The following is a 13580-nucleotide window of genomic DNA, read 5'->3' as shown; positions in this document are numbered from 1 at the left end:
TTGTGAACGTCATTTGTTTCATCACCCAAAACTGATTACTATCCAATGGAAGTGGAGTCAGGTATATATCTAACCAGAAGCTTGATTGCTAAAAGACAGAGAGTTGGTAAGAGCAGACATTCCTGCCCTAGGCCTCAATGTAAGACAAAGTAGGGACACATGTTAGAGTTTGATAATACTAAGGCACGCTGATTGGATTGTTGGAGCAAAGGAGTCTGGAAGATCTAATGCTTTTTAAGACTTTCCAATGATGATAACAGCTAACAAAATCAAAGGTCTACCAGAAATCTATTGTGATAACTAAAATAGGTTTCAGAGGTGAATAAATGATAACAAAGTCCACACAAATTCATTATTAAATCTGCTTTGTATAAATCCAGATTGATAATTTCCAGAAATGTACAAAATCAGAGGTTAGAGGTAAAAGGCTAACACTTTAGCAAAAAGTTTAGCTTCTGCAGTTACCAGTGACATAGGGAGGGTAGTTACATATACTGCTGGTATGTTCACCTACATTGGGCAAAACATACATGAGAGCTAGATTAGGAAAATTCTCTTATGGTGGCCATGTAGCAGATACGGGAGACTGGTATTACTAAATGCTGAAAAAGCTTAGGCTTAGCTGAGGTCACCCTTAATGGCATGGATCCCTTGTTGTCTGTATATACTTAATACACGCGCACACACACACACACACATATGCACATAATCACCCACTGACAACCCCTTTTTCCCAGTTTTTACATGTGAGGTGACAATCATCTAGTGCCAAGGTTTACACCACTGAGTGGCTAAGCCTGCAACAGTAGTTCTTCCACATCACACTCACACTTACACCTATGGCCATTTTACAGTGTACACTCTACCTCTTGCATATCTTCGGAATGTGGAAGGAAACTGTAGTACCCTGAGAAAACTCACAAGAACACAGGGAGAACATGCAAACTCTGTACAGAAGGCACCTTAGATGAGAATTTTACCGGGGACCTCTTGGTGTGTGTGTGAGTGTGTGTGTGTGTGTGTGTGTGTGTGTGTGTGTGTGTGTGTGTGTGTGTGTGTGTGTGTGTGTGTGTGTGTGGTGTGTGTGGTGTATGTGTGTGTGCATATATATATATATATATATATATATATATATATATATATATATATACCAATGCTGAAAGAAAGATTTTTGTACTCATCTATTGTGACACAAAAATTGCACTTCTTCCCCCATTCCCCATCATTGCATACTGTCCATCCCACGATCTGCTGCTTTTATCTCATGTTGTACCTAGTCTAATGCCCCTGGTTTTGGCTGCAGGGGGCAGCATCCGTCTCTATGCTTAGGCATAGCACAATGATTCTGGCCCGCAGATTTAACTTTGCTCTACCTGGACTTGTTGATACTCCTCATAAAGTCAGACCCATTTTGGGGCACAAACACTGAACTAACCTATACAAATATTTCCTAGCATTAACTGTGTAGGGTCTAGTACATGAAGACATTGTGTTGTGAAAAATAGAAAGTGCTCCTCTTTCTGACCCTCCTCAAAGATTTTTAAAGGCTAGTGCTATGGTTTTTACTGCTGAGAGGTTGAAGGGTATTGGGAACAGGGACTGCTTCAGCTGTAGAAGGATTGAGAAGGGGCTATGGCAACTTGGACTGAAGCCCATAGCAGTATCATACCCCCTGTCATTTATGTGAGGAATTTTTTGGGATGTGGTATGTGGGTGGCATTGCTGATGTTACGCACCTTACAGAGTGTACTATCAGTCAGCGCCATCTCTGCCTTTTAATGCTAAATGTTAATAGCACTCTGATTTGTGAGGATAGCTACACCCTTAGCACTAGTTAAGTGCCCATTCGCAGATAAGTGCTACCCCTCCATCCCAGAATGAGCTGACAAAATGCATTTACCCCACTCTCCCTAGTTTCTCCTGTAATGGAGCCACTAATCAGTTTTTAAGCCATATGGGTCATTCTCAGGGCTCCATCCCTCAATGCCATGAAGCCAGGGCACAAATATTGTTCTCTTGATGTGAAACTATATTGGTGATGCTACAGCAAACCAACACCTGGCTGCAGGTGCAAAACCAGACTGAAGTTTTATTGTACATAAGTATGTTTTATATACATATATATTATTATTTTGCAGAAAATACAACATATAACAAATGATGTCCTCTCATGTTCTTTTGCTACTGTGTAATGTTCTTAGATGTGTAGCAAGGTATAGTTCTCCTTGGGTTACCAGGACTTTTCTTTTTACCAGTATGATACATCTGTTTAAAGGAATTAAATAGATATCCCTTTTCAGTTTTCTGATTGCTATGATTTATTTTTTAGATTTTTATGATTTTTTTATAAATATATTTGCCCATTTAAATACCTGCATTAAAGACGTATGTCACTTAGTTACATGCAGTAGTGAAATGGACCACCTATTTGCAATGTTTTGTTTGTTTCTTTGAAGGGTCATCCAAGAAAAGTGTTTGTCTCTACAGATGAAGGGGACACTTGGGGTGAAGCACAACTACCTCCTGTGACCCATGACCAGGTAACATCCGAAAACATATGACAAATTTAGTAATATTTTTTTTTTATTTTTTTTTTTTATAAATCTTACAATGAACTGATCTGACAAAGTTATTTGAATGGTTATATATTGTATTGTATTTTATATTGGTTAATTATTCTGATGTTTGACAAAACTGTTGTATAAAAATTAGATCAAAGTACATTTCAAAATGTTGATATTTGATGGAGTAATTTTTTTTTAAGAATGACAGCCAGAATTTCTTTTCTATAACGTGTATCAAAGTCGTTTTGTATCACAAGAAAAGCAAATGCATCCTTAAGTAGGACTGTAGTGTACATTATAAACATTTAATGCAGTCACACCTTGTAGAGCCATCTGAAGTAGAATTTGCATGCAAAATACTTCATCCACCCCTTAGAGTCCTTTTTTATCAATGCTAAAATGGCAAAACTACCAACATAGAAAAAAAAAACATCTTAAAGTATTACTGCTCAGTGCTAGGAACCTAAGCAAGAAATATCACATACAACAAGGTGTCCTCATGCTGGAGAATGTGGACATCTGTGCTGTTACCAATATAATATCCTATTAATTGTTCTTTTGTTAAAATTTGTGGTGTGGAGTGGACATTTGTGCTGTTACCAAGGCAACATCCTATTAATTGTTCTTTTGTTAAAATTTATGGCTCCACTAAAAACTGAGAACCCAGCTACCCATGCAGAATTATTCACAGAAACTCTGTACAAACATGTAAATGGCTGCATTGAGGCTAGTGTACCTATCAGAAGTAAACCTAAATCTAACACCAAAAACAACCCCCACTGGTGGAATCTTTACCTTAACAAGGTATATAACAAAAGAAAAAAATCTTGGCAAAATCAGAAAAAGCAACAATTGTTGAGACAAGAGCTCTCTGATTCACCTAAACGAGGAACTTAGAGGTTTTATAAAGTCCAACAAGGTCAATTATGAGGTAAGGATAGCCTCCCTGGCTATGGACAGACTCACAAGGCCTTGTTCAGCTATGTCAGGAACCTTAAAGATAACACTCAGCAGTGTGCAGAATTGTTCTTAAATGGCACAGCTTTCACAGACCAGGATGACATAGATAATCTACTGGCTGATAAATGTATCTCTAACTTCACCCCCCACTACCCCCTATGAAATTTTTTCTAGCATATCCCCCTAACTATCAACAGGGAGCAGGTCCTGGATTTTCTCACTAAGGTGAAAAACACTGTTTCAGTTGCCCTGACAATTTCCCTGGTTGCCTCCTAAATAGTGTAAAACGTGACCTACAGGACCAGTTGAGGCACTGTCCGGCTACAGCCTCAAAACATGTTATGTGCCAATTGAATGGAGGGCCACAATGGTCATCCCTCTTCATAAGAATAGAACATCAACTGACATCAGGAACTATAGACCCAGCAGTCTCACAAGTCTAATATGCAAAGCCATGAGATGAATTCTCATGGAAATGATAAGGACATTGGCAACCCATAGACACTGGACCCTTCCTGGTGTAACATTGTAAAGTTAAAGTCTTGCCTACTCAAGCTGGTAGACTTCTTCAAGTGAGTCACCAAGGTTACGAGGGGAAAATGTTGCATACCGCCTACCTTGACCTGACTGAGGTCGTTGATACCCTACCCCACTCAAGTATTATTGACAGACTCTGAGAACGAGGTATAAATCCCTACATATCTCACTGGATTGCTGGCTGGCTCACAGACAAGACCCAAGAAGTCAGGATTGGTGAGACAACCTCCCAGAGACTGGTCACTAACAGAGTGTCCCAGGGCTCCATGTTGAACCCGCTCCTGTTTGGCATCTATTTCTCAGAAGTCGAGGCTAATGTCAAAGGCCTCTGGCTCACCAAGTTAACAGATGACTGTAAATTGAGAGCGATCATAGATTCCTCCCATGAAACTGGCATCCTTCAAGAGGTTCTAACACAAACGAATGACTGGTGCCAAAGCCATGGATTAAAACTCAACACAAAGAAATGCATTATACTGCCCTTTGGGAAATCATCCACGTCAACTAATTACTCCATCGATAAAACACCCTTAAGAGTTGACCTAGTAGTTAGGGATCTGGGAACATATGTAGACAGTAGTCTGGCCTTTGACCAATTTGTAGCCAAGATAGTAAGAAAATAATTTTATGTCATTCATCTCATAAACAAGAGTATGGCATCCAGGTTCAAGAAAGTTATAATAGCACTCTACTCAGACCTTATCAGACCTATCATTAAGTACAGTGCCCCATTTAGTATGTAGCTACCCAGGCACTTGCAGCAGATGGAATGACCTCAAAGGTTTCTCACCATGACAATCCAGTGTATGAATACCCTGTCCTACACAGATTGCCTTAATGCCCTGTCCTACACAGATTGCCTTAATACCCTGTCCTACACAGACGGCCTTATTGCCCTCTCTCTGTACTCAGTCTTCCACAGGTTATGGAGAGGCAGTCTATGCTTAGCCTATAAGGCATCCTCAGAACCAGCTCGGATGGATCTCTTGCACATCTACAGAACAAACAGAACCAGATACACTAGATCCAAGTACTTGAACTTTGTCTGCATCAAAAATACAACTTGCTGGAGAGACCAGTACATATCTCAAAGGATCCCCATGTATGTAATAAGCTTCCATCCACATGAAGCAGAGTTCATCCCTGACACTATCCAAACAAAACCTTGATCACTTGATGGGAAATCACAAATTCACCCCTGGTCTGGCCCCCATGTCTCTGATGGACAGAGGTGAATAGTAAGTAAATTAATCTCCAACAAACATACCCCCTACATAAGCTTTAGCTGTCACCTTAATAACATATCCCACCATATAGGCATCAAAGGTACCCATGGACAAAACTGAGTTAGGTTGTTTGGTTAGGCTTATAAATACCCTGGTGGTCATTAGCCTAGTATAAACCCAGACCCATATAATCCCACCCATGCCCCTACAAAAATGCACACATATGCACAACATTTTGCAGTGTATACCTGCTGCAGTATTTGTAGACCCACTGCTGCCGTAGACAGCAGGTGGTGAAAATGTGTTCAGCCTTCACTGTTCTGCACAAAATAATATGGTAAAGCTTGTTTTGATTTGCTCTGTGGTGCTGTTTGATCATGCTGTGCTGCTCCAAGGCAGAGCACATGGATAATATCCATACTCCTGGACTGCCAGATTTGCTAGCAGTGATATCCATCAAGACCAGTGTAACATTACTCGTCAGAGTCTTTATAACACTGTAGTACAGCAATGTTGTGTGAACCAGTCTCTATTAAAACACTCAACATTCTTGCTGGAAATAGGATTGCAGACTGCACTACGTGTTTCTGAAAACTCCTTCCAATTATTGAACTGTTAATCCTTTGCATGTCAACACATCACTCTATCAGCTGTGGAACATGTCTTTGATGCTGCTGTGAGGCTGAAACACTAAGAATAAAGGGAAAATATAGGAATTTTTTGTTTTACTACTTTGAGTTTGTATGACCTCATATGTAGAGTATATAATGATAACAAAATAGGTAGAAAGAGCCCCTAAATTGTGGATTTGAAAGTGTGAAGCACCATGGAAAAATAGTGGGCATTAATTTTCTGTACACCGCTTTTTATAATTGTGACATTTTGCATTTTTTATTTAAAATGTTTATTAAGGCCAATGCTGAGATAATCATTGGAAAACCAAATTATATTCATTCAGCCAAAAAAAAATATTCAACAATGAGATGTTGTTAATTTTATTTATTTATTTCACATTTGTTGACCGGGATAGTCCGACTGGGCTAGTGGCCTTTTTCAGTGGAGGCCTGGGAAAAAAAGCTCCACAGTGCAATTAAGCAAAAAAAATTATAGAAATGAAGTAAAACCCAATAAGAATACAATAAAAAATACAGGATTAAAGTAATGTACCTAAATAAACTGCTGATTAATTACTTTATTATATATATTTTTTTGTCCTTTACTTTAATCCTGTAATTTTTATTGTTTTCTTATTGGATTTTACTTCAGTTCTTTAAATTGTTTGCTTAATTGTACTGTGTAGCTTTTCTCCCTAGGCCTCCACTGTAAAAGGATACTAGCCCAGTCAGACTATTCTTGTTAACAAATGTCACATAAATAATAATTATATCTCAGCTTGCGTTTTGAATTTTTATTCTGTTATTTACAATGTTCTAAGTCTTGACATAACAGTGCTCGACATTCTGTTATGAACCTCAAAGACATGCTGTAGAATGTCTTTACAGTACTAGAGTGCTGATAATATCAGAAGCTGACAGTTTTGCCAACTGCCATTTTTTATATATATATGTATGTTTTTATGTTGCAGCCTTCAAATATGCATGCCCTTGTTTTTAGAGTAGGAAGCTGATGGGATAACCCTCAAATTAGCATCATTAACTAATAAAGAAACTGTGTTGGCTTAACATTTGTGACTGCAATCTGTTCTGAAGGGATAGACATGAGCAACAGTGCTTTCACTGGATTTGTATATTGTAAGCTTTCTTTTGCACTGACCTCACTAAGAGTTGACAAAGTAGAAGGTATATACTAGAGTAATACTATATTTTCAAGTTGCAGAAGTCAACATTGCTGAATCATTAGAGAATTCCTAAAGTGCATACAGCATACCAAACTGCAAAAAACTGAAATGGAAGAGATAAAAAGTGTATTTTCAAAATGCAATTCTCAATTTCAAAGAGCTAAATCTTTTGAGCCTTACTAGAATTTCTTAGTCCTCCTTGGAATAATCCTATGACAAGCTGTGAAAGCAGTCCTGTACACCTTAGTCTCTGCTAAGATGGGGGAGAGGGGGTTCTTTCCTACCTACTCCTACAGAAAAGATGACAGTGTAGTGCAATGGCTGTGGAACAGAAATCTTCCAGGAGACATTTTGGAGGAAATAATGTGTCCTGTCTAAAGCTCTCACTCCGTGCTGAGGAAGGAGAATGCATGTCTCCAAAAAGAGCTGGCCAGAAGTCAGCAGTATACCTCTTCATTCAGGGACCACAAAGCATACTTCTCAACCTCTGGACAAAGCCTAAAAATAATAGGGTGGGGGACAAAGGCCTAAAATAGGGACAGATTTTAAATACTACTGTTATAAACTTAGAAAGTTGTTAGAATAACCGGATTTGTGTTAGCTTGCCTTTGCTGAATGGTATGAAGTATGAAACTCAAATGCATGTCATTATTTAGGTACTTCAATCCTTAGTAATTTGGCAGAAACCACGCATTTTATGAGGAACAGACCAAAAATGTAAAGCAAAAATGTGGACATTTTGTGGAAATCTGGTCAGTTGAGAGGTATGCCACAGGGTCCATCACTATTACCCTACATGTTGCCAAGAAAAGCCACCGGTGGACCATAATGACCTCAAAAAGACTGAGAGCAGTGGAAGAATGCTTCATGGATCCATACGTAGATATCTACAGTTCATCTGATGACCTAGCACAGGTAACAGGGGAGAATCTGGGGAGTGCCAGAAGCACTTTCAGAGGATACCCATAGAATGAGGTACGAGATTAAAAAGAAAATGATTTCTCTATTATTTGGGTATAAGTAGGGGAAATATGCAATATGGAGGTAAGGTACCTGTTTGGCACCATAGCTATGAGAAACAGTGTAATTCCTCATAATTGCAGGAGTACATGCATGGAAAAGAGAATTATATGTCATTGCACATCTAAAGGGAAATGAAATGGCTGCTGATAAGATAAAAGTAATGAAGAAAGAGTTTGTATAATTGAGGCAGGGCCATAGACAAACATTACATGTATTACAATGTATGTCCATGGCCCTGGTGAGGGTAGGGTATAACTGTATCATGAGGATCGGCATGTGTCTGAACCACTAATATGGAGCACAGGACTTTGGCATCACTGCGGATTACAACTAATCTTACTGAGATGCAGACTGCTACTAGTGTGATGGCGTGCATCTGTCTAAAAAGATACACTGTTGCCACAGGAAGAAACAAGTTTTAGCTATGACTTCAGCAACTATTTATACTAGCAATGGTGGCAGCAATGTAAAGCAGCAGGGAAAGTGCAGCTCTTTCCAAAAATTATTAGATGTAGTAGTGATGTGAATACAGAAAACAGAATGTGGAGAACAGTAGTAAAGGAGAAAAAAGGCATGTCATATCATGTCATATCATATCATAACATACTTATAATTTATTAACCTGAATGTAGTAAAACTGGGTAGAACAAACACAAAGTGGAATATGTACTGAATACTATTGTACAGTTTAGACAGACAAGCTATTCAGTCCTGCAACTTTGTAAGTAAACTGTTGGTACATTTTGGCAATTATATACATTTTTATTTGATCTCTGGCACGGAACATCAAACCGTGTTATCCTGGATTTTCTTTGAACACAGTTGTCTCCACTGCTTGAGGGTGCTTTCCTTACTAGAGGTGAGATTCAAGCTAAGAGGGAGTCAAAGCTGCCATTTCTGCACTGGGATGTAGGACTTTTGAAATTAAGCCCTTCATCCCCTCTGTATGCCTGGTCATGTCCAAGGTGTTGGTATGGAGTCAGCCTGATTGATACATCAACGCCTCCCTGTGCAGCATTATCAGTTGACCCTGTTCCATCCTTCTTAGTTGTACTGTCCATTTGATCCCTTGTTTCCACCAGGACGTCAGCTATGGACAATTTACAAGGACACACACTCCCACCCCCTCCATGAGAAGATGAAAACAGGATATTTGCCTTCAGTCTTTATCTCCCCATTGCAGCCCCCCTATTCCATGAGCCATTAATCAAACTCAGGTCACCTGTGTCATAGTGAGGGCTTTGTCTCTCTCTCCTTCTCTCTCTCTTTCTGCCAGTGGAGCAAGATTAGGCATGCAGATTTAGTATATGGAAAACTATGTCTTGAAAAGTAAAACCAACAAGGCACACAATATATTAGACAGAGAGGGAGACTAAAACAAAATAATGGTCTGTCTGTAGCCCTTTATGTAAAGGAGATGATCAAAGCAACAAAGCAAATAAAACATGGAGGAATGGAAGTATTATGGGTTATAATGAGGACTGCAAATGACAGCACAGTTCTCAAAGGAGGGAGCTGTAGATAAAGTCTCCTGTTGAGGAGGCACAAAACAGAAACATGGTAGAACATATCCTTGGGTTGGCAGAGATCTGGGAGGTACAATTGATGGGAGATTTGAATTTGACAAATGTTTAATGAAACACTTTAACTAAAACCATATCAAAGAAAAAGAGCATCTTTGCAAGGAGCAACCCCAAGAGAGGAGGTGCTAGAAACTTCCCAGGAAGATGTAGTTTGCATCTTGGTTTTCTTAAATTCAGATGAGAAGAGGCTGTCAGATCTGGAAGTGCTTAGCCACTTGGGAACATATGATCATCCAGACTAGGGTTCATAATGACTTAACTTAAGGAATAATGTCAGACAAAAGTCAAATTTCTGGATTTTTAGGAGCACAGACTTTCACAAAACAGGGCAATACCTAAGAAAGGCTTAATAAAATAAAAATGAATGTAGGGTGAATGAATGAATGTGTGAATTAATTGGATGCATAAAACCTGCTATCAACGAGGCAAAAGGAAACAAAATAGTAAGCACAAAAAATGTATAGTTTTCAGTTAAAGTTATATCATAGTTTATGGAAAATATATAGGATTTAGGAAATATTAGGTACACTTAGAGGGAGAAAGGAACATAATAGTTATGGCAGAAGGAGGCAGCAAATACAGGTAGAAAACTGGAAAGTAAAACCAATTAATTTGAGAAAGAATACAAAACATTTTGTAAATACATAAGGGCTCAGAGGACGGCTGATGAAACTGAAGAAAATAAATGGTGAATAGACAGGAAGGGATGCTAGAAATGTAAATACTTAGAGGATTAAAGTGGCTGGCCGATCTTAACCCTCTTGTTATATGTTCAAGACATGGATGTCAAGAGATTTACCTTTAAGACTCAAATATTTTGGTTCTAAAAATTAGATCTATTCCTGAATGCAAATGGGATATCTGATAATTCTGAAAAGTTGTGATGTGCTGCTTTTCTGAATGTCAAATAATATATTAAATCGCTATGTAAAATTCCTAAGTAAAATATTAAGTAATAAAATGCTTTTATTAAATTTAATTGGGGTCAAATAGTCCATGGTCAAATCAGTCAGAGAGAAAGAAGGCCTGTTTTGTAGTATGGGTGAGTAATGAATGTGACTACACAGAAGTCTTAAAAGTTACTATGAGCTGAGGAATAATTTGGCATATGTCTCCCATTTGTTCTTCAATACAGTACAAGATCCCTTGGAGTTTGCTTATAGCTCTATGACTGAATTGAAAAATTTAGATAGGTGCTTCCATGAAACAGTTATTATGTATATTTCAGAAATGATCAGATGCGGGACAAATTAGAGGGAGAATCAGATATAACATTAGATAAAGTGAAAAATGGGTGCAGAGCAAGTGAAATAACTTTGTTACAGTTGAGAGCTCACAGAAAAGTTTGAAGTATATAGAGTTGCCCGTAAGGCAGTCAAAGTTAAAACATGTAGAAATAAAATAGAAATAAGTCCTCTGAAGTTTCTTAAGCATAACAAACACAAGCAATGTGCTCTTGCTAAGTACTGCTTGAGGTGTGGCTATAGGGATGAATGAAAAGAAAAAGAATTGTCCTTAAGCTGTGGAAAACGAAACTACTTAACTAAAGTGTGTACAAGGAAGACAACAAAGACTTTGCATATACTGAAAAAAAAGTTATTAAAATAAGTTGTTTTTAGGAATGATTTGTACTGTGAATGTGCATAATGTAAACAGCATGCATAGAAACAAAGAAAAGCTTCAGTGAGAATTAGCTGGAAGGCTGAGACAAAAAGCTTAAAAAATAGTAATGAAAGTGCATTGTTACATTAAACTTTAGTACAGAATGAGGTGTAATTGTCTGCTCAAATGTTCTGAGGTACTGAATTTGAAAGAGTGTAAATTAAAGCCAACTGTTTACTTATTACTTATCAGATACTGCTGCCCATAGCCAGGCATGCAGTTTCAGGAAGCTTGACCATGATTTATACTTGTTACAAATTACTATTCACAGCTATATGTTTGTAATTAACAAGGACAGATGGCATAATGACTACCTGATTTTTTTTATATATAAATATATATATATATATATATATATATATATATATATATATATATATATATATATATATATATATATATATATGCAACTGGGGATGCACAAACCAGTGCATTTCTTTGTGCCAGTCCTAAGCCCAGATAAATGGGGAGGGCTACATCAGGAATAGCAGCTACTCTTGTAAAACTCAGTGTAAAATTTTTGCCAAATGACATACGTGGACAACAATACAAATTTGTATACCTGATCAGTCAAGGCCCGGGTTAACAATGACCACCACAATTACTGTTAGCCAACAGGGTGTTGGTGGGAATTGGACTACTGTTGACCGAAGGAAAAGGAGAAGAAGAGGGGAAGGCATGCCCAAAGGTAGGAAGAAAGGTGGAAGGTTGGAACATAGTAGTGAGGATAGGAACTTTGAATGTTGGCAGTATGACTGGTATAGGGAGAGAGCTAGCAGATATGATGGAGAGAAAGAATGTTAATAAATTGAGCATGCAGGAGACCAGATGAAAGGGGAGTAAGGTCAGGTGTATCAGAGGTGGGTCCAAATTGTTCTATCATGGTGTGGATGGGAGGAGAAAGGGGGTAGGGATTATCCTGAAGGAACAGTATGCCAATACTGTTTTGGAGGTTCTAAGAGTGTCAGACAGAGTGATGTTTATGAAGCTGGAAATGAATGGTGTGATGATGAATGTTGTTAGTGCATATGCTCTGCATGTTGGGTGTGCAATGGATGAGAAAGAAAAATTTTGGAGTGAATTGGATGAAATGGTGGTGAGTGTGCCTAATGGTGAGAGAGTGGTTATTGGAACAGATTTCAGTGGGCATGTTGGTGAAGGGTACAGAGGGATCAGGAAGTGATGGGTAGGTATGGTGTTAGGACAGGAATGCAGAAGGTCAGATGGTAGTGGATTTTGAGAAAAGGATGGACATGGATGTGGTGAATATGTATTTTAAGAATACGGAGGAGCATATGGTGATGTACAAGAGTGGAGGAAGATGTACACAGGTGCATCACATTCTATGCAGGAGGGCCAGTCTGAAGGAGATTGAAGGCTGTAAAGTGGTGGAAGGGGAAAGTGTAGTTGGTCATCATGTGATGGTGGTCTGTAGGATGACGATGGTGATCAAGAAGAGGAGGAGGAGTGTGAGGGCAGTGCCAAGGATCAAATGGTGGAAGTTGAAGAAGGGTGATTGTGAGGTGGAGTTCATGGAAGAGTTAAGACAGGCACTTGATGGCAGTGAAGAGTTTCCAAACAACTGGGTAACTACAGCAGAGATAGTAAGGGAGACAGCTAGAAAGGTGCTTGGTGTGACATCTGGACAGAGGAAGGAGGACAAGGGGACCTGGTGGTGGAGCAAGGAAGTACAGGAGAGTATACAGAGAAAGAGGTTGGCAAAGAAGAAGTGGGATTGTCAGAGAGATGAAGAAAGTAGACAGGAGTATAAGATATGGAGCATGGCAAAGAGAGGTGGAGAAGGCTAAGGATAAGGCATATGGAGAGTTGTATGTAAAGTTGGATGCTAAGAAGGGAGAAAAGGATCTGTATGATTGGCTAGACCAAGGGACCAAGCTGGGAAATATGTGTAGCAGGTAAGGGTGATAAAGGTTAATGAGGGAAAATGTACTTACAAGCTAGGAGAGTGTGTTGAACAGATGGAAAGAGTACTTTGAGAGGCTGATGAATGAAGAGAATGAGAGAGAAAGAAGGTTGGCTGATGCGGGGATAGTTAATCAGGAAGTGCAACAGATTAGCAAGGAGTAAGTAAAGACAACTATGAAGAGGATGAAGAATGGAAAGGCTGTTGGTCCAGATGACATACCAGTGGAAGCAAGGAGGTGTGTAGGAGAGATGGCAGTGGATCTTTTAACAAGATTGTTTAATGAAATCTTGGAAAGTGAGA

At 38.8% G+C, this 13580-nt stretch overlaps 1 protein-coding gene across 1 annotated transcript in view; it reads left to right on the top strand.

The window, feature by feature from the left end:
• LOC122815897 (sortilin-like) overlaps positions 1-13580 on the top strand; it is a 1006054-nt gene that overhangs the window by 620965 nt on the left and 371509 nt on the right. Inside the window, exon 9 of the mRNA XM_044088743.1 lies at positions 2457-2540. Within this exon, the coding sequence (XP_043944678.1) occupies positions 2457-2540 (84 nt within the window). The remainder of the gene's footprint in view (positions 1-2456; positions 2541-13580) is intronic.

This window comes from Protopterus annectens, chromosome 11.part0 (assembly GCF_019279795.1).
Source record: "Protopterus annectens isolate FY-2018-M chromosome 11.part0, PAN1.0, whole genome shotgun sequence".
Lineage (NCBI taxonomy): Eukaryota > Metazoa > Chordata > Ceratodontiformes > Protopteridae > Protopterus > Protopterus annectens.
Note: the sequence above shows the minus strand (reverse complement) of the source record. Positions and strands in the feature narration are given on the sequence as shown.